At 56.5% G+C, this 19,955-nt stretch overlaps 1 protein-coding gene across 1 annotated transcript in view; it reads left to right on the forward strand.

The window, feature by feature from the left end:
• Positions 1-554: 554 nt before the first annotated feature.
• The window catches only part of TAF4 (TATA-box binding protein associated factor 4), a 70,930-nt gene continuing 51,529 nt past the window's right edge, over positions 555-19,955 (forward strand). Inside the window, exon 1 of the mRNA XM_036827136.1 lies at positions 555-1,833. Within this exon, the coding sequence (XP_036683031.1) occupies positions 555-1,833 (1,279 nt within the window). The remainder of the gene's footprint in view (positions 1,834-19,955) is intronic.

A 19,955-nucleotide genomic window follows, 5' to 3' on the forward strand; every position in this document is an offset into this window, starting at 1 on the left:
CCGCAGCCATTTTGGAGCGAGCGGAAACAAAGAGCCAGTCACCGCCGCCGCCCCCACCAGGTCCCGGCCGCGGTCCCCGCCCGTCTCGTCCTCCTGGCCTCCGGCCTCTAGACCGTCCGCCGGTCCGGACCCCCACGTCCCCGCCGGCCCAAGGGCGCCGTGCCCGCCACCAGCTACCCACCCACCCGCCGAACCCCGGCCGCCCTCCTGCGCACCGGCCTCTGCCGCTCGCAGCCATTGGCCGCACCTTTTAGGCGAGCGCCGCGGCCAATCGTGGGGCGCCGGGCGGCCGGGCGGGGGGCACCACGGCCAATGGCGAGGCGCCGGGCGGCGGGCGGGGGCGGGCGCGCCGCCGCGCCTGCGCAACGCGCCGCCGCCGCCCTCCCCCCCGCCCGGCCGCCCGCGCCCCCCGCCCGGCCGCCGCCCCCGCCCCGCCCGGCGCGCGCCGCCCCCCGCCCGCCCCCGCGGCCGCCCGCCCGCCCGCCCGCCCGCGCGGAGCCTCCTCCCCGCCCAGCGCCGGCCGAGCGGCGGCGGCGGCGGGCCGAGGAGGAAAGATGGCGGCGGGCTCGGATCTGCTGGACGAGGTCTTCTTCAACAGCGAGGTGGACGAGAAAGTGGTGAGCGACCTGGTGGGCTCGCTCGAGTCGCAGCTGGCGGCCAGCGCGGCCCACCACCACCACCTCGCGCCCCGCGCGCCCGAGGCGCGGGCCGCGGCCGCCGGCGCGCTCGGGAACCATGTCGGAGCCGGAGCCGTACCGGCCGAGGGCGCGCCCGCAGCGGCGCCGGAGCCGCCCCCCGCAGGTAGAGCGCGGCGCGGCCTGAGCGCGGGCGGCCGCCGGCCGGGCCCGCGTCCTCACTGTGCTGCCCCGCTTGTCCCCGCAGGGCCCGCCGCGAAGCTGAGCGCGCTCGAGGCCGGCGTGAGCGCCGCGGCCGGCGCCGGGGCCGGGGCGGCCGCCGCGGCCGGGGCCTGCGCGCCGGGGGCAGCGGCCGCGCCCGAGCCCGCCGCCAAGCCCGCCGCCCGCAACGGCCCGCCCGGCGGCCCCGGCGCCGCGCAAACTTTGAATGGGAGCGCCGCGTTGGGGAACTCGCTCCGCGCCGCCGCCGCACCTGCTGTCAGCCTGCTCCACAACGGGCCCGCGCCCGCGCCGCCGCCGCCCAAGCCCGCCGCCGCCACTGTCATCCAGACGCCGCCCTTCCTCAGCGCCCCCCCAGCGCCCGCGCCCCGCGCCCCCTCGCCCCCCGCGCCCGCCGCGACCCCCGCGACCCCCGCGCCCGCCGCCGCTGCCCCGCCGCCGCCGCCGCCCGCCGCCGCCAGCCTGGCCCGGCCGCCCGGCCCCCCGGCCGGACCCCCGGCGGCCGCGCAGAACGGGGGCAGCGCCGCGCCCGCCCCCGCGCCCGCCCCCGCGCCCGCCCCGGCCCCAGCGCCCGCTTCTGCCCCGGCGCCCGCCGCCAACAGTCAGCCTGGGCCCGCCGCCGCGCCCGCGCAGGTGGCCAAGGCCGACTCGCCCAAGACCGCGCTGCAGCCGGCGCCCCCGCCGCCGCAGACCCTGGCGGCCAGCTGCCCGGCCGGCGCGGGGGCCGGCATGATCCTCGGGCCAACTATGCAAGGGGCTCTGCCCGCCGCCGCCGCCGCCGGCCTCCCGCCGCCGGCCCCCGGTACCCCCACCGGGCTGCCCAAGGGCTCGGCCAGCACGGTGACCCAGAGTCTGCCCAGGACGCCCTCGGCCACCACCGGCGGGATCCGGGCCACGCTGACGCCCACGGTTCTCGCCCCACGCCTGCCGCAGCCGCCGCAGAACCCGACCAACATCCAGAACTTCCAGCTGCCCCCAGGTGAGTGGCCGCGCCGCCGGGCGGGTGCGTGAGTGCCCCGCAGCTGGGCGTCCAGGAAGTTGTCGGACTGGCAGGACGCGGAGGTCATGGGCCCTGCGCGGGCCTGCCGCGAGCGGGGGTGCGCCTCTGCCCCTGCGCGGGACGGTCCTGGGCGTGCGAGTGTGTGTGCGGGAGTGTGTGTGTGTGATGTGGCAGTGGGGGCCTCCTACCTGGTGTAGTGCTTGGTTCCAGTTTAGTCCATTGCGTTGCAGAGCTTCTCTGCCAGGGCTGCCAGTTCAGCGAAGGGGTCCTTTGCTCCCTTCCTGGCCCTGTGTGCCCCTGCGCAGTCCCCCCACGGTGGAGAGCAGTAGCAGCTGCTGCTTCGGGGACAACTTACTGGGTTATTCAGTCTGGGCCCGTGGCTTTCCCACGCTTGGCACTTCTCTTTCTGATTTCTGGGATCAGGCATGTGGTCTGTGTCCTCATTGAACTCTTCTTCTTGTTTATTATACTGAGTTGTGATTGGTATCCCCTGCCGGTGGGCTAGGGACCCCGCTTTCCTGGTGAGGTCAGTGGAGTGATGCCCCCTCCACAAGGCTGGGCAAGGCTGCAGGGAAAGCTTTCGCTGCCCTGCTGACACCAGGATGGCAGAGTTCCCAGGTGAGCCCGGAGGAGTCGCGGGGCACACAGCCTTCCTGGTCGGAGCCCTTGCCTCACGTCTGCTCTGCAGCCGTGTTTCAGCACTCCTCATAGTCACCGTGTCGTTTTGCACGGTGTCCTCATGTAGAGGATGCCTGGTTACCTTGATTATTACTAGTGAAGTCAGCGGTGGGCACGTGCTCTCCCATCAGCGGGTCCCTCGGAGGTACAGAGGGTGCAGGAGGACAGGGAGCTTCCGTGATCCCACGCTCCATCTCCCATCATCTCGGCAGCTCTTTAGGTTCGCCAGCGAGAGGTCCCCCACGGCATTACGTGTCCCGCTGCTTTGTTTCGGGCTTCCTGGGCAGAGAGAAACTCCAGCACTGGGGCTCCCTGTCTTCCCTTCCATGCCCTCCGCCTTGCCTGCGTGGACTCGGAGCGCCCCTCCCCTGCTGTGTAGTAACGTGTGCCGCCGCACAGGAGTAGTAGAAACAGCACCTCCTGTGCCTGTGTCCCCATGCTTTCTGGAAAGAACGGTTGGTCACCTTGAGAGGATTTCAGCGTCTTGGAAGGAAGGTTTCGCTGTCAAAGTGCTGTGAAGTTTGGAGCGGTGGCGAAGCCTGGCAGGGACCTGATGTCACAGGGGTGGGAGGAGGGGAAGTTCCAGCCAAGAGCAGTGTTTTGGGGTGGTTGGGGGAGCCCCCCTGCTGTGAGGGGGGGTGTAAGTTACTTGAGAGGTGCGGGCTGCCCTTTGCAGCACAGTTTGTTTGCTTTTGAGTTTGTAGGAGGGTTTTATTAAAGGTTGTGTTTTGCTCATTATGTGTCTTTTGACCTTTTAGTGGAAGATATGTTTGATCTTCGGTAACGTTTAAAAAAGAGAATTCGTGGTTGTAGTACGTTATGGAAAACGCCAAAATACTTTTTACCTAGTTATTAAAATACCTTCTCCGTGGTCCTCGGCACCTGCCTCGCTCCTAGCAAGGCCGGTTCCGTGCACTGCACTTTTGTTATTGAAAACTGGTGTGAGCTCGTCAGTAAATTTTGCGAGGCTGGCGCTGTGCCTGGCTCCCAGGGCGGGGCGGAGGCCCCCCTGCCACCCCCCCCCCCGGCCTGCCCGGATGGTGCCTGTAGGTGTGGCCGTTTGGGGTTGACTGGATCCCCTTGGTCTGGGCCTCTGCGTAGGTGAAGCCTTCGCTACCTTATTTCTTCTGGGGGGAGGAAGCTGTGGTTTGGAAAGGGCACCTCTGTCATCTTCGTTGTGATTGACCCTGGACTCTCTCTCATCTCCTGTGCTAGCGGTGTGTGAGGGGTGTCTGCATGTGACAAGTAGGCGACTCCTTGAAGAGAATTGTAAAAGCGCTGACTCTTTGCATGAGTTCTCACGAGTCTTTGCATTAGTCCCATGTGTGAGAGCGGAGAACAGCTCTTGTTGACATTTGGGTGACAAATGCTGAGAGCTGTGCTTTAAAGGGGCCAAATGCTTTCTAGAAAATAAAAGATTCGCATTCATCTCTTCATGCTTCCCTCCCCCCACAGCTGATCTACTGATTTGGAGCGCTGATTAATTCCGCTCCTTCACTTTAATAACAGAAGAAGCACAAAAAGTATAGTTAAAATTACTACTAGTGTCCCACAGCAAAGTATCTTCTTTTAAATAGCATAAATTAATTCTTTAAATCAAAGTGACAGATTACGGATATTCTAGTTACCTTGTAGGATTGGTCAATCAGAAAATATTAAATTCTGTTTGATGTTTCCTTTTCATTGAAATTTTTCATCATAAAAATGTACAAAGCGGAGGTGGAATTAACTTGTAAAAATAACTGTTGCTTGGATGATCACTCATTCTTGTTAGTACTCAGGCATTAGGGGTGGGCAGGGTTTTCAAAGCTACACTTAGGTGTCAAGTGAAATAACAGACTGTTGGCAGTTGGAGTGTGGGTGAGAGAGGCCTGCCCCTCCCTGTGCCTTCCCTCCCTGTAGGTCAGAGTCCGAGGCGGGAAACAGAGGGACAGAGGTTTCACCGAGTCCCTGAGGGCCAGTCAGGCCTTGCGTGTTTCATCCTCACAGCCCACCGTGAGCGCACGTTGAACTTGGTTTCAGTAAACTCAGTCTCGATATTCCTTGTCAGGACGGTTTTGTAAAGAGACGTTGATGTTATTGTAATTAATTTACTCAAGGGTACCAGAGTCTCAATTTTATCTGCTGTGGGGAATATCAGGAACACATAATGCTTCAGAGAGATTGTTTCAGCAAAGGCCGTGGACCCAAGAACAGTGAAAGGCACTAGTTAGTTCTGTACAGCTTAGAATAGTCATAACATCGAAGTAACATTATTATTATAGTTGAAAGGAGAGAAAAGTGATACGACACCAAAATTGGCATGTGCGCAAATGGTTTCAAGAGATCTTTTCAGATAGGTGTTACGCTAGAGATGCTTATTTCTAAAGGTTATCTTTTGGCAAACTTGCATTTTCAGCAGTGTATGTCTGTCTGTTCTGCTTTCACAGAGAATTTGTTCTCCTGTGGGTCTAAGGTTTGGCCGAAGTGTCGGTTCTCATTCCAGGATAGAACACCTTTCCTCCATACCTGGGCTTCGGGAATGTTTGCATGGGGCTGGCTTAAGATGAACACTCCTGAGGCTGCTGAGGTCTAGGGCAGGGGTTCCCATCCTTGGTGAATAGAATTATTGGATGGTGGGGAAAAGGGAAAAAGAGTCCAGAGTAGCCGACTGTGCTGTGTGGACCGGGTTGAGTTCTGGGAAGGCTGATCCTGAGCCAGGTGGCAGCCCCAGAGTTTTGGGCTCTGGTCGTCTGGTGGCCGACTTTGGCAGAAGTGCTTTGGCACAAGGGACGTTCTTAGGAGTTTAGATTTTGTTACTTGAGGGCACTCTTGACCTGGGACAGAATATATGGTTCTTTGGAGCCTCAGTTTCCCCAGGTGGAAAGTGAGCTTGACCATTTTGTGAAGCACTGTGAAATTGCATTGGGAGGAACGGTACACACCACTGTCAAGTAGCGTTTATTCACACGCTGTCTCAGCTCCATTACGTTTCTCACTGATTTCCAAGCAGTATGTTGCTGTAGAGGTAGCAAAGTTTAAAACACAGTTTTATTCCCATCAAAACCATGCCAAGATTGGACAGGTTCTCAGTGACCAGGGAGCCTGGTGTGGTGGCTGGCTCTGGTTCTGTAAGTGAGAAAGTTGCTGAGGTTGTCACAGATGGGCCGTAGACCTGGGGGACATGTCCTGGCAGCCATGGGGGGCAAGGGGGTGCAGCTGTCTGCAGAGAGAGTGGACCTGGGCAGGGGGCTCACTTTAGGCCAAAGGCCTTCACTGAGTTTTTCTCTTGACATCCTTAGATAACAGTGACATTTGAAGAAAAAAAAAAAAAAAACAAAACTTGGGGAGCTGTACGCGGCCAGCACTGTCAGCTCTGCTTAGCGTAGCACAGTGGCGTCTGAGTTCGCTTCCACACCGCCGGCTTGGAGGCGAGGCCCGCGGCGGGCAGGCAGGCGGTCACTCTGCCTCGCTCTCTGTCCCGCCTTGGAACCTGGCTGTCCGCAGGGTGGACGTAGCCGTCTTGGTGACGTGCACTGGGATGACGCACACATACGTGGGTGTCTTTCGGAGCTGGTGGTTCTCACGTTTTAGCAGCAGCCAGGAAGGGGGGTCCCTCAGGCCCCTCCGGGGCGTCTGCTCTCACTGCGCTCCAGGGCAGCGGGCCCTGCCCTTGTGGCGGAACCACCGGAGTTTGAAGAGACAACTTTCCGAGCACTACGGCGTGAGGGGCGGGTCCTTCTTTGTGAGGGCTCTGGAAGGAAGAGGTCGGGAAAGTGGTCTCCTGGCCAGGGGGCGGCTGTCTCGTCCCCCAGACTGTGGGGTGGAGCCTGGGCTCCGGCTCCTCAAGGGCCTGCAGAGTCTCTGACAGGTGGGCGCTGGGCCCCCCGGCGGTGGTGTTTGATCGGAACGGGAGCGGCCGGGTGCAGACCCCGCCCCGGGGGAGCAGCTCCGTGGGAAGAGCAGCAGACGCACCTGTCTGTTTCCTTGAAGTCCTAACGAGACGCCGGTGGTTCCCATGTGCTTCCCGAGCCCGTTGCAGTGTAAGCGTAAGCTTTCCTCATCGCAAATGATACGTTCTAAGAAAGCTTTTTCATAAATCACTAGTTGTATGTGAGTTGATCAAAACATAATTAAAACCGTTTTTGAAAATCTTGAAGCAGAGATTTTGAAGGACTCTGGAGAAAGTTGCCTGAGATTTGGGGTAATTTGCATAGGTCTCAGAAGCACTTTTCCTTGTCTTCATGTTGATAACAAGCAGGAGGCTCAGATTTTCTTGATTGTCTTGATTGATTCGGTCACTGTTTAGAGCTCTCACCTCTGAAATTTGTCTCCGGCTGGAGGTCAGCAGCCTTTTATTTAATCAGGCCTTTGATAGTAAATAAAGCAGTCGAACTAAGTAAGAAAACCAAAGGAGAGGGGAGCTGTTTGGAGCAGGACCCTCTGTCCTGGGTGCTGTGCGCCTGGCAGGTGACTGAACTGTGCTGTTTCCTGCTGGGCCTGAGGGGACCGTGGCTCCTGGCCTGTAAATTACAAATGCATGCACTTCAGAGCTTCTTACTTAGAATAATTGCCCTTTAACGCTCAGTGAAGTAGAGCAAGTGCTATAAAGTCATGATTGAAAATTGCAAACTTTGTATTTCTAGGGTAGAGCTATGCACGCTTTGAATGAGAAATTTTAAAAATAAATTTATTTATTTATCTTTGGCTGCGTTGGGTCTTCGTTGCTGCGCGCGGGTTTTCTCTAGTTGCGGCGAGCGGGGGCTACTCTGTTGCGGTGCATGGGCTTCTCATTGCGGTGGCTCCTCTTGTTGCGGAGCACGGGCTCTAGGCACGCGGGCTCCAGTAGTTGCAGCACGTGGGCTCAGTTGTTGTGGCTCACGGGCTCTAGAGCACAGGCTCAGGAGTTGTGGCGCACGGGCTTAGTTGCTCCGTGGCATGTGGGATCTTCCCAGACCAGGGCTCGAACCCGTGTCCCCTCCATTGGCAGGCAGATTCTTTTTTTTTTTTTTTTAAATTTATTTATTTTATTTTATTTATTTATTTTTTATTTATGGCTGTGTTGGGTCTTCATTTCTGTGCGAGGGCTTTCTCCAGTTGCGGCAAGCGGGGGCCACTCTTCATCGCGGTGCGCGGGCCTGTCACTGTTGCGGCCTCTCGTTGCGGAGCACAGGCTCCAGACGCGCAGGCTCAGTAATTGTGGCTCACGGGCCTAGTTGCTCCGCGGCATGTGGGATCTTCCCAGACCAGGGCTCGAACCCGTGTCCCCTGCATTGGCAGGCAGATTCTCAACCACTGCGCCACCAGGGAAGCCCTGGCAGGCAGATCCTTAACCACTGCGCCACCAGGGAAGTCCTAAAAATTTTGAATTTTATATGTCTCGAATAGCTACACCAAGGAATTAAAACCTTCAGTAAACAAAGAGATACAAAAAATGTCCACAATTTAGATTCCTCCCCCCACCCCCATTTGAGAAGTGCATAGATGTCGCCCCTGTTTGTCCGGCTTCCTTGTCTGGCTGCCTGCCTGTCCGTGCTGCTGCATGGGCGTGGATGGAGGCCGGGGATGGAGGCCGGGGATGGAGGCCGGGGAGCTCCCCACCCTCTCGGCGTAGGCATCGTGAGCCGGGCTTGAAGCAGGGCCTGTGAGCGCAGAGCCCCTCTGCAGCCCTGCAGGCCTGTGAAGCTGAGTTGGACTTTTGTCCTTCCCTCCTGATGTTAGAGCCTCGATGGGAACTTTCTGCCTCTTCCACGTGGCCTGGGAGGAAGGGACATGCACACTGATTTTGAGCCCAAACGTGTGACCAGGTGAAGAGGAGGGTGCGGGATATCCGCGCTGACACTGGGGAACTAGCATCCTTCAGCGCTTGTTTCCGAATATTTTCTAGTTCCAGAGGTTGGGGGAAATCCTAAAACGGTTCTTATGACCGTATCAAATTGGGTGTCAGATTTTAGAACTTAGGGGCAAGCGGTAAGAAGGTTCTAGCTCTCAAGTGACTTGTTTTTGTGGGGGAGGTCAGTGGTCTGAGTAGACACCAAGTGGACAGGGCAGGACTGTAGCAGCCAGGAGACCTAAGCCCTCCTCCCCAGGGCTGGGCGCGGCCTGCCAGGTGTGTGTCTGCTGGTCGGAGTGGCAGGTGTTGGCTGGACACTCCACAGAGGGCAGAGAGGCCTGTGGGGTCAGCGAGGGGACTGCGAGCTCTGGGGAGGGAGAGGGCAGCGCATACCGCCCACGTGGCCGTGTCTCAGCATCACGGGGAGAAGGCAAGAAGGCCGCTTCTCCACTCCGAGACTTTGTGCTGAAGTATGTGGACAGCTGCTCAGGAAAGGAGTTTAAAGGAGTTTTTACACCTCTCACAGGGGAGCTCACCTTCATAAGGTTTACGCAGACGGACGCTGGGTGGTAGTGAGCCCAGCACGTAAGAGACAAGTCTGCTGCATGCCTGTTTGATCTGTAAAGATCCTGTAAAATAGTAGCATCTTAAGTATCACGACAGGTGTTTGAAGAATTAAAAAGGAAAGCATTCTTGATTGATTTTTGAAATGTAACTGTGTTATTAAAATCATTAGTCACTTGAAAATGACTCCTTTCCTCGTCAGTTTTTTCTGATCATAAAATTAGTTTTATTCCCTTAGGAAGTTTGGAAAGAAAGGGGCCCTGTGGCCCGCCTTCTCCTGCCTGAGTTTTGAGTGCAGCTCCCACCCCTCAGTGATCTTTGAAGTTCCCCTCGTCCGCCTGGACCCCCACTGCCTCGGGCCGACACTTCGTCGCAGGCCCCTGTGACAGGCTGCTGTGCTGATGTCCACTGGTCTGTCATGAAGGACCCTTAGGTGGCTGTCCTTGTGTCCACTCTGTGTGCGTCTGCTGGGCTGAGCACTTTCAGGTCTTTGATAAAGATTGTCTTCCGAAGAGCTTGACCATTTACGCTTTTGAAACCATGGTTTTTAGAAACGTGGCCAAAATACGGCTCTTTAGAAATCGATAGCGTTCTAAAGACTTTCTTTAGAAAGTTGTATCTAGTTTTACATCACATTTTTTTCAACCAGGTGAGGTTAATTAAATCCCTTGGTTGGTGGAGGTGTTGATGGAGACGGCGGCCCGATCGCACTCATGCTTTCCAGGCGTGGGCTGAGCCAGTGAGCCAGGCTGCTGTGGGGCCGGGGTCCAAGCTGGGGGCCCCCAGTCCCACAGAGCCCCTGCTGCCAGGGTGCTTCGTCGTGCTGCGCAGCAGGCAGCGCACAAACACGCGGAGCCTCGGCAGGGTTTCTCAGCCTAAGTTGATGAAGGAGTGGACGAGGGACGTACCGACAGCCGGGAAGGCCTTCCGAGCAGGCGAGTGAGACCTGGGTGATGAGAGGGGAGCCGCGTGCTGCCTGGGACCTGGGTTCAGGCGGAGGAGGGAGTCAGTGCAGGGGCCCGAGGGCAGGTCAGGGAGAAGGTCCTGGGCCGGAGTGGGCGAGCGGGGGTGGGGGGAGCCACGGGGGATGGGTGGGGGCTGGCTGGCTAAAGAGCCGTGTAGCCAGGTGTGCTGGGAGTTTGAGTTTATTCCAGGTGCGCTGGGAAGGCTTTGGAGGGTTTCGGCAGCGCAGCGGTAGAATCCGAACTGTGTTGTGAGAGCACTTTGTGTCTGTGGCCTGTGGAATGCAGGGGTGAGGTGGTCGGGGCAGGACGGGCAGCGTCCAGGCGGGGCAGGTAGCCTGGCCTGGGGTGCCGGTGTAGGGTGGAGCGCTGTGGACTTGCTGATAGGCTCAAGGCCAGGGGCGAGGACGGGAGTCCGAGAGGGACTGAGATTCGGCACCACAGTGACACGGAAGAAGGTGGAACGTTCCCTGGGTGGGCAGTGAGGGTGGGGACAGATGTGTGTGTTTGGACACGTTAAGTTTGAGATGCCTATTCCCAGAGGAAACATCGGAGGTGGGTAGTTAAATATAAGGCAGGAGCTTGCGAGAGAGGTTGGAAGAGGTCAGAATTTGGGAGTCATGGCATTCGATGGGATTTTTGGTTGTGGACGGTCACCCCCAAGGGAGCCTCAGCGCAGACCCAGCGAGTGAGGGCTGCCTCCTGGGAGAAGGTGGGAGGGCAGAGGGTCAGGAGGAAAGGGTGGCCCTGAATGCTGCCTGCTCTTTGGGGAAGAAAGACATGGGGTACTTGTTTTAAGAGTGTTTTGTGATGTCGGATGTTTGTCATTGAGGGAGTGCCATCCCCGGGCCTCTTTGCTGTTTTATTTATGAAAACGGCTTAGAATGAACATCATTACTTTCGACATGGTGCGTGAGTTGATGAACTCAGGTGGTTTGCAGTCCTCGACTTCCTGCCACGTGCAGATGGAGGGATGCAGGGGTCTGTAGCTTTCTGGAGCCGGACGGTCCTGTGAAGATGACCTCCCTTGATGAAGATGCTGAGACTGGAGGTGAGTGGCTTTTCGAGGACCCGGTGGCCAGTTACCGAGGGGCTGGGCCCAGAGAGAGGCCAGCCGGCTGGGCCTCCAGGGTGCCTGCTTCTTCCCGTGTACCCCTCACGGCTGTGCCGACTTGAAACAGCTAATGCACAGGGACGGGGCTTTTCACGGGGAAAATCCATATGGCGAGAGGCTGTCCCCAGGGTGAGTGTGCCCGCCACCCGTTCTGGAGACGCAGGTGCGGGAGGGCGTGGAGTGCCCGGGCCGCGGGCTTCTCGGGGTGGCAGGAAATGTGCTCCGCGGTCCCGGCTTGGAAAGGCCCCTCACGGCGCCCGCAGGCTCTTCTCTGCACGGGCCGCAGGTGCTCCGGTCGAGGCCACCTTGCCGGCTGGAGAGGGGAGCGGTCAGGAGGCACCCTGGCCTTGAGGCCCGGGACCTTTCTCCTGATGGCAGAGGCCGAGGGCTCCTTTGGCCTGTGTCCGGGGGCTGTCTTGGTGGACAGCCAGCAGCCCTACTCGTGGCCCCGCAGGCCAGGGCAGCGGTTGGAGGGCTTGGTCCCTCGTCGGTCAGCAAGCACTGACTGAGCACCGGGTTCAGGTCCGACCTTGTGCCGCCGCAGCGCGGTCGCGTCCTCAGGGAGTGCCTTTCTGACGGGGTCGTGGTGCTGAACCACTGTCGGTCAGCGTGTGAGGGCAGGAGTGGGGCGAGTGTTCTGTCATTTCTGAGATGCAGTGTTATTAGTCAGTCCGTCCCCTGGTGTAATTTCTCAAAATAGAGGTTCCGTCTGTTATATTCAGTTCTGGAGGCTCCAGAGTTTTGTCTGCTGCTTTGGACTGATTAGATAACAAGTCAGGTCTGGTGCCACTTAGTTATGTGTTTAGCAGTTTAAGAAACTCAGTTCAGAATGCCCACTTCGAAAGTCCTCGGGTGATGTAGTAAAGATAGCCTCCAGCTGGGCCACGGGGAGGCAGGCAGAGAGCCCTGAGCCAGAGCTTGTCAGTGATGGTGCGGGTCCAGGCAACGCTCCCGGCCGCTCTGGGCCTCGGTGCCTGGCCTGGGCCCTCGTGGACTGACCCCTGCTTCCCTTCCACGCTGAGCGGTTGGGAAACCGCTGCCTGGTGCCGTCTAGGTTTCCTGGTCCTGGAGCTGTGCGGGCTTTGCCAACACACCTCCACGGGGGCTCTGAGGCTGCGCTTGGGGGCGCTGTTGGCTTGGCGACCTTGGGGCCGCCAGCAGAGTCTCCTGGTGCGGGTGTGGGCTGCCGACCCGCTGGGGACCTGCTGCCCTAGAGACAAGTGTTGTGTCCCCGGCCTAGCCTGAGCGGGGTGGGACAGGTGAGTGCGGGGATGCGTGGGCGCGGGCAGAGCTGGCGGAGAGCATCCGGGCTCCATTCTCCGGGTCAGCGCGGCCGGACGGCAGGGGTACACCGTGTGCAGGAAGCAGGTGGGGTGGGGCCCGGTGTGAGCCCACTTTCGTGGCTGTGCAGGGGCACCACTCGGATCTGCGTTCCCACCTGTGTTGTGCCGTGTGTTCCTTCACGCATGGGCTTTCTCTAGTTGCGGCGAGCGGGGGCTACTCTTCGTTGCGGTGTGCGGACTTCTCATTGAGGTGGCTTCTCTTGTGGAGCACGGGCTCTAGGTGCACAGGCTCACCACCTGTGGCTCGCGGGCTCCAGAGCGTGGGCTCAGCAGTTTTGGTTATGGGCTTAGCTGCTCCGCGGCATGTGGGATCTTCCCGGACCAGGGCTCACACCCGTGTCCCCTGCATTAGCAGGCGGATTCTTAACCACTGCGCCACCAGGGAAGTCTTTGAATGTTTGTTCTTATAATTGTGTGTATTTTAAAATTTTCCAAGCCAATTCCTGGATGTGATCATGAATGGATGCTTAGTGTGGTGTCGTGGGCGGTGCCACGTGGAGCTCCAGAGGTGGGAGGGTGTGGTCGCGGTCACTCAGGTGCCCCTCACACCCTCCTCACTCAGTTCCCCTCTGCTTGGGGCAGTTCCATATAGGGACCTCCGTGAGTTCTCAGCGCTTGGGGAGGAAGCGTGGGCTCTCGACAGCGGCCTGCCCGCGGGGGGTTCACAGTCCTATCCCCCTGCTCCTGCGCACGCCTGCCTTCTTTTTTTTTTAAATTTATTTAATTTGTTTATCTTTGGCTGTGTTGGGTCTTCATTGCTGCATGCAGGCTTTCTCTAGTTGCGGCGAGCAGGGCCTACTCTTCGTTGGGGTGTGCGGGCTTCTCATTGCGGTGGCTCCTCTTGTTGCGGAGCATGGGCTCTAGGTGCACGGGCTTCAGTAGTTGTGGCATGTGGGCTCAGTAGTTGTGGCACGTGGGCTCAGTAGTTGTGGCTCGTGGGCTCAGTAGTTTTGGCGCACGGGCTTAGTTGCTCCGCGGCATGTGGGATCTTCCCGTACCAGGGCTCGAACCCGTGTACACCATGTTGGCAGGGAGATTCTTAACCACTGCGCCACCAGGGAAGCCCATGCCTGCCTTCTTCCTCATCAGTCAGCGCCCGGGTCACAGCCGTACGTCACGGCCACTCTTCGTTTTGCCGAGAACATCACTCTGGACACTTCTGCCCGTCATCAGGCGCCAGCTCCAGTGTTGCTCCTGGACCCTGGCGTCTGTGGCCCCCAAGGCAGAGCAGGCCCTTCCTCAGGACTGCATGTCTCGCGTGTCTCTCACTGAGGCCTGTCTCCATGAGTCCCAGCGGCAGGGCAGGTGGCTCTGAGCCCGTCCAGGTGGGGCTTCTTGTGGGTTACCAGTTGGTTTTGACTGTGGTCTCGTCAGCAAGGCAGGGGCACCTGAGGGCAGGGGGCGCGGCTTGTGCGTCGCTCCTTTTTGGCCTCAGCATCAGCGTGGCGCTCGCGCGGTGTGTGGTGTGTGGTGTGCGTGCTCGCCGCTGAGTCAGGGAGGCCTGGGGGCGTTTGTGGTCTCTCCGCTCAGTAGACAGGCCGAGACTTCAGGGAGCCGTTGGTTGAGATGGAGACCAGTGGAGGACAGGATAAGTGTGTTTGGATCTGAGATGTGTAGACGTGAATTAGTCATGGTCTCTGGTCATGTAACAGTTTAATAAGCACCTGTGACACCCCCGGCAGCAGAGCTGGGTCCCTGCCCACCTCCCGCGTGACTGACTGGTTCCCACCTCTCTGGCCGCGGCAGCCGTTGTCCCTACTCGTGGTCACCACACCCTCGTTTCCCCTTCCTACCTGCTCGTGGCGTCTTCCTAAAGGTTGCTGAACCGTGTGTTTGGTTTTGCCGTAACTTTGTAGAGAGGGCCGTGCTGTGGGCCATCTTCTGGGACCTTGGCTTCTCGGGTGTCGTGGTGCAGGAGTCGTCCTCCTGTAGGGCTGGCGGTCCTTTGTCACCTGGGGACCCCACAGCTTCTTCAGCCCCGCTCACCTTGCTGGGGTGTCCAGTGGGGGAGCAGGGGGCACAGTCCTGTCGTGGCAGGAATCGCCAGCCCAGGAAGCGTTGCCACTTCCCAGCAACGTGTGGGATATGCTGAGCACAGGCCAGTTATTTGCTTACGAAAACTCACGTACTTGGTTCTAGACGCTTGCGTTTGGGTTGTCCCCTAAATGCCCAAGTGAGTGTCGGCGGGAATTGAGATGTGAGTCAAATTCGGAAGTGGGTTCAGGGCTGGGGACCTAGAAGGGGGGGGTCCCTGAAAGGGGGATGGTACTTTAAACCAGGGGGTCGGTGTGCTCGCCTGGTTTGGGGGACGGGTAGGATAGCCAGGGAGGAAAGAAGCGCCCACAGGTGTGTTCTGAGACCTTCTGACACCTGGAGGTGGAACAGGCTGGTGCCGCAAAGGATACTGCAGAGGAGGTAGGGGAAGAAGGGGGCCCTCGGGGCGGGGCGGGGAGGCAGGTGTGGGGTCAGGAGCGTGTCGAGGAGGTGAGTGTCTTCACCTGGCGGGGAGGTGAAGATGGAGCTGCCCTTGGCTTGGGCCTGGAGGCTGGTGACTGGCACGGGCCAGCCTGGGGGAAGGTGAGAAGGGCCCTTGGGGGTGTCAGGACGGTGCTTGGGGACTGTCGGTGGGGGACATGCAAGTGGAGTCTCAGGAGTCTCAGTCTCTTTGGTTGTTTCTGGGCTTGTTTCTGAAAGATGGGAGATTTTAGAGCACGGCTCTCCAGTGGAAATGTGACGTGAGCCATACGGAGAGTTCAGTTTCCAGTAGCAGTTGAAAAGGACAAAAAACATGAGCGTACAGCAAGATGAAAGTAATTTTAACGTATTTTAGCCCACTGTATCATGTTGGGCTGTCACCCGTGTCCAAGTCACCCTGAGCTGTTGGTGTGCCTGCGGACTCAGCACAGCCCCGCCTGGGGCTCGAGGTGGCTCCTGGACGTGCACCTGGGGACGGAGAGTGCGGCGGGGGAAGGAGGGTGTGTGGTCAGGCCCTGGAGGAGGTCGCTGGGGGCCGGGCACTGAGCCAGAGGGAGGCGTGTGGGCAGAGCCGGCCTTGGGGGTGGGGGAGCGTGAGGAGCTGCCGTGGGGATGGAGTGGGGAGGGGTGTGCAGGAGGCAGGTGGGAGGGTCTGGGCTGGATGGGGGGGCCCTGCCTCCTTCCCTGGGAGCGGTGGGGAGGGGGGCCGTGTGCGCTGTGGCCTGCCTGCGGCAAAGCACTGGGTCACCGGGAGAAATCGGGCGGTGGGAGCGCCCAGAGTCTACCAGGGTGGCCGCGGGGCTGAGGTTGGGCGCGTTAGCACGAGGATGACTGATCAGTGATTGCTCAGCGGCAGCTTTTTTGAGAGTGAAAGGAGGACACGGATAACGGAGCTCAGACAGGAGGGGGCAACCATTGCTCTGGGCGGGTCGGCCCTGTGGGGCTGGGGGGTGCAGCCCACGGCGGGAAGAGGCCACGCTCTCCAAGTACTAGCGAAAGCAGATTTAAAAAAAATATATTTATTTACTTATTTATTTATCTTTGGCTGTGTTGGGTCTTAGTTGCGGCATGCGGGATATTTTGTTGTGGCGCGAGCTCTTCGTTGTGGTGTGCGGGCTCACTAGTTGCGGCTCGCGGGCTCTCTAGTTGAGGCACAAGGGCTCAGTTGCCCCTAAGCATCTGGGATCTTAGTTCCCTGACCAGTGATCGAACCCGTGTCCCCTGCATTGGAAGGCGGATTCTTAACCACTAGACCACCAGGGAAGTTCCCAAAGCAGATTGTTTTAAAGACAATTTTTTTAGAGCATTTTTAGTTTCACAACAAGTTAAGAGAAAAGTATAGAGATTACCTGTATGCCCCCTGCCCCCGCACATGCATAACCTCCCCTATTATCCACACCCTCCACCAGATGGTGCGTTTGTTACAACTGATGAACCTGCATTGGCACCTCATCATCACTCAGGGTCCATGGTTTACATCAGGGCTCACTCTTGGTGTTGTACATTCTATGGGTTTGGACAAATGTATAATGACATGTGTCCACCATTATAGTATCATACAGAGTAGTTTTACTACTCTCAAAATTCTCTGTGCTTCACCTATTCATCCCTCTCTCCCCCAACCTCCGGCAACCACTCATCTTTTCACTGTCACTGTCTCCATAGTCTTTTCCAGAGTGTCGTATAGTTGGAATCATACGGTATTGTAGTTTTTTCTGATTGGCCTCTTTCACTTAGTAATATACACTTACGGTTCCACCATGTGTTTTCATGGCTTGATTGTTCATTTCCTTTTATCACTGAATAACATTCCACTATCTGGGCATACTGCAGTTTATTTATCCATTCACCTGCTGAAGGACATCTTGGTTGCTTCCAAGTTTTGACAGTTGTGAATAAAGCTGCTTTAAACATCTGTGCGCAAGTTTTTGTGTGGACATGAGTTTTCAGCTCCTTTGGATAAATACCAAGGAGCAGAGTTGCTGCATCATATGGTAAGAGTATGATTCGTTTCGTAAGAAACTGTCAAACTATCTTCCAAAGTGTCTGCACCATTTCACATCCGCACCAGCAGTGATGAGAGCTCCTGTTGCTCCACATCCCCACCAGCATTTGGTGTTGCCAGTGTTCTGGATTTTGGCCATTCTGAGAGTGATATAGTGGTGTCTCATTGTTTTAATTTGCATTTCCCTGGTGACATATGACGGCAAGCATCTTTTCATGTGCTTATTTGCCATCTGTATATCTTCTTTGCTGAGATACCTGTTTAGGTCTTTGGCCCATTTCCAGTTGGATTGTTTGTTTTCTTACTGAGTTTTAAGAGTTCTTTGTATATTTTGGTTAATAGTCCTTTATCAGATGTGTCTTTTGCAAATATTTTCTCCCAGTCTGTGGCTTGTCTTCTCATTCTCTTGAAGTTGTCTTTTGTAGAACAGATGTTTTTCGTTTTAGTGAAGTTCAGCCTATCAATTTTCTCTTTTATGGATCCTGCCTTTGGTGTTGTATCTGAAAAGGCATCACCAGGCCCAAGTCATCTAGGTTTTCTCCTCTGTTATCTTCTTGGAGTTTTATAGTTTGCACTTTACATTTAGGTCTATGATGCATTTCGAGTTAATTCCCATGAAGGGTGTAAGGTCTGTGTCTAGATTCATCTTTTGCTTGTGGATGGGTGTCCAGTGGTTCCATCACCATTTGTTGAAGAGACTGTCTTTGCTCTATTGTATTGCTTTTGGCCCTTTGTCCAAGATCAGTTGACGATATTTGTGTGGGTCTATTTCTGGGCTCTCTGTTCTGTTCCGTTGATCTATGTGTCTGTTCTTTCCCCAGTACCACACTGTCTTCATTACTGTAGCTTTTTAGTAAGTCTTGAAGTTGGGTAGTCAGCCCTCCAACTTTGTTCTTCTTCTTCAATATTGTGTTGATCATTCTGGGTCTTTCGCCTCCTCTCCGTGTGAACTTTAGAATCAGTTTGTTGATACTCATGAAATAATGTGCTGGGATTTTGATTGGGAATGTGTTGAATCTACAGATCAAGTTGGGAAGAACTGACATCTTGACAGTATTGAGCCTTCCTATCCATGAACATGGAATATCTCTTCATTGATTTAGTTCTCCTTTGATTTAATTCATCCTTGTATGTATTATGTTAGATTTATATCTAAGTATTTAACTTTTGGGTGCTAATGTAAATGGTATTGTGTTTTTAATTTGAAATTCCATTTATTCATTGTTGGTTTATAGGAAAGTGATTGAATTTTTTTTTTTTTTTTTTCTTGGTTGCGCCCCGCGACATGTGAGATCTTAGTTCCTTGACCAGGGATAGAATCTGTGCCCCCTGCAGTGGAAGCGTGGAGTCTTAATCACTGGACTGCCAGGGAAGTCCCGCAGTTGAATTTTATATATTAACCTTGTATCCTGCAACCTTGCTGTAGTCGTTTATTAGTTCCAGGAGTTGTTTGTTTGTTTGTTTGTTGCCAGTTCTTTTGGATTTTCTGCATAGATGATCATATGATCTATGAACAAAGACAGTTTTATTTCTTCTTTTCCAATCTGCATACCTTTTATTTTCTTTCCTTTTATTGCACTGGTCAGGAGGACTTCCAGTTGAAAGCAGTGGTGAGAGGGGACATTCTTGCCTTGTACCAGATCTTAGTGGGAAAGCTTTGAGCTTCTCATCATTAAGTATGATGTTAGCTGTTGGTTTTTTGTAGATTATCAAGTTGAAGAACTTCATTTCTATTCCTTTATTGAGAGTTTTGGTCACGAATGGGGGTATTTGGGGAAGAGTCATCAGGGAGCAGCCTCCCTGGGATGCTGGAGGAGCCTGCGCGGCGGGGAAAGCCTGAGGGAGACTCCTGCCCTGTCCAGGCCTTGGGGTGGACTGTCGCTCTTCTCAGTCCCCGAGTGGGTCCAGGATTCTGAGAAGAGCATTTCTGGAACTGGACCCCCCAAGGGCAAGCCCCCTCCTTGGCCTGGGGTTTAAGTGACAAGCGCCAGTGTCGCTGCCCAGGGGACCTGGCCCTGCCCGAGCCCCCGGGGGCTTTCGGGACTTTGAGGGGTGATTTTTGGTGCTTGCGTTAGAAGGCAGCCCTCCCCAACCAGGGGTGCCCCGCTCCGGGGAGGGGTTGGGCAGGTGGCCACACGCTGTGGGTGGGGAAGAGGGAAGTGCCCGCTGGGCGGCCGTGGCGGTGGGGGCAGGGGCTGAGCCTTGGTGGAGGGTGTGAGGTAGGAGGAAGAATGGGTCTGGGGGCTCCCCAGGGAGCAGTGGCCTGGGAGGCGCTTGTTCATCAGGCAGCCCCTGTGCCTGAATGTCCTGGTGAGGGATTCTGGGTGCTGTATTGAGATGGTAGATCTCTGGCTTCCCTGATCGTGTCATTTTCCATATGATCAGAATTTGATAGCAGACATTTATGTTCACCATGCTCTTATCATGGAAACCAGGGGTCACTTTTCCTGTGGCAAAGCCTGACGTGTTCCAGAGCAGGTTGAGGCACTTTGGGGTTGGATGTGGTGTGAGCGCTGCCTTTACAGCAGAGAGGAGAAGGCCTTGGTATCTCAGCGTCGTGGGCAGGTGTCCCTTTTGTAAGATTTTACCACCCCACTTGTAGGTCAGGTTCTCTAAAATGAGGCTGTGCCTCTGAAGGTCTCCCTGAGTGTAGTTTCAGACCAAGAATCCACCGAAGACATTGTCCTGTTTTGCTTGGTTAGGGTTTTCTCTTTCCTTGTACACACATGAACTTATAATTTCCTTTTCAGGTTTAGGGTTCCCGCTCTAGGGGCAGGAAAGTAAGGCGAACACAGTGGGTCTTTCCTGTGTAATCTCTAGACTCTCACCCCTGCTGGGGAGGAGTGTGAAAATCCATTAGCTTTAGGAGAAGCCCACACTCGCAGTGTCTGCTTACTCTTGGGGGAGGCCTCCTCTCCAGAGGGGGTGGCATCTCAGGGCTGGGGCACAGGCTGCTGGGCGGCCTCCCGAGGAGACAGCGCGTCTGCCGTGGGGCGGCAGACGCGGGCTGCAGAGTCCCGGGAAGCGAAAGTGCGTCCCACTCGCAGTGACACTGAAGTCACCGTCCTAAAAGCAAAGAGTAAACGTAGAAAGCAGCTGGCGATCTTTCTACCTGTAGCTTAGGAAAAGATTTCCTGGGACACAGGTG

This window comes from Balaenoptera musculus, chromosome 15, assembly GCF_009873245.2.
Source record: "Balaenoptera musculus isolate JJ_BM4_2016_0621 chromosome 15, mBalMus1.pri.v3, whole genome shotgun sequence".
Lineage (NCBI taxonomy): Eukaryota > Metazoa > Chordata > Mammalia > Artiodactyla > Balaenopteridae > Balaenoptera > Balaenoptera musculus.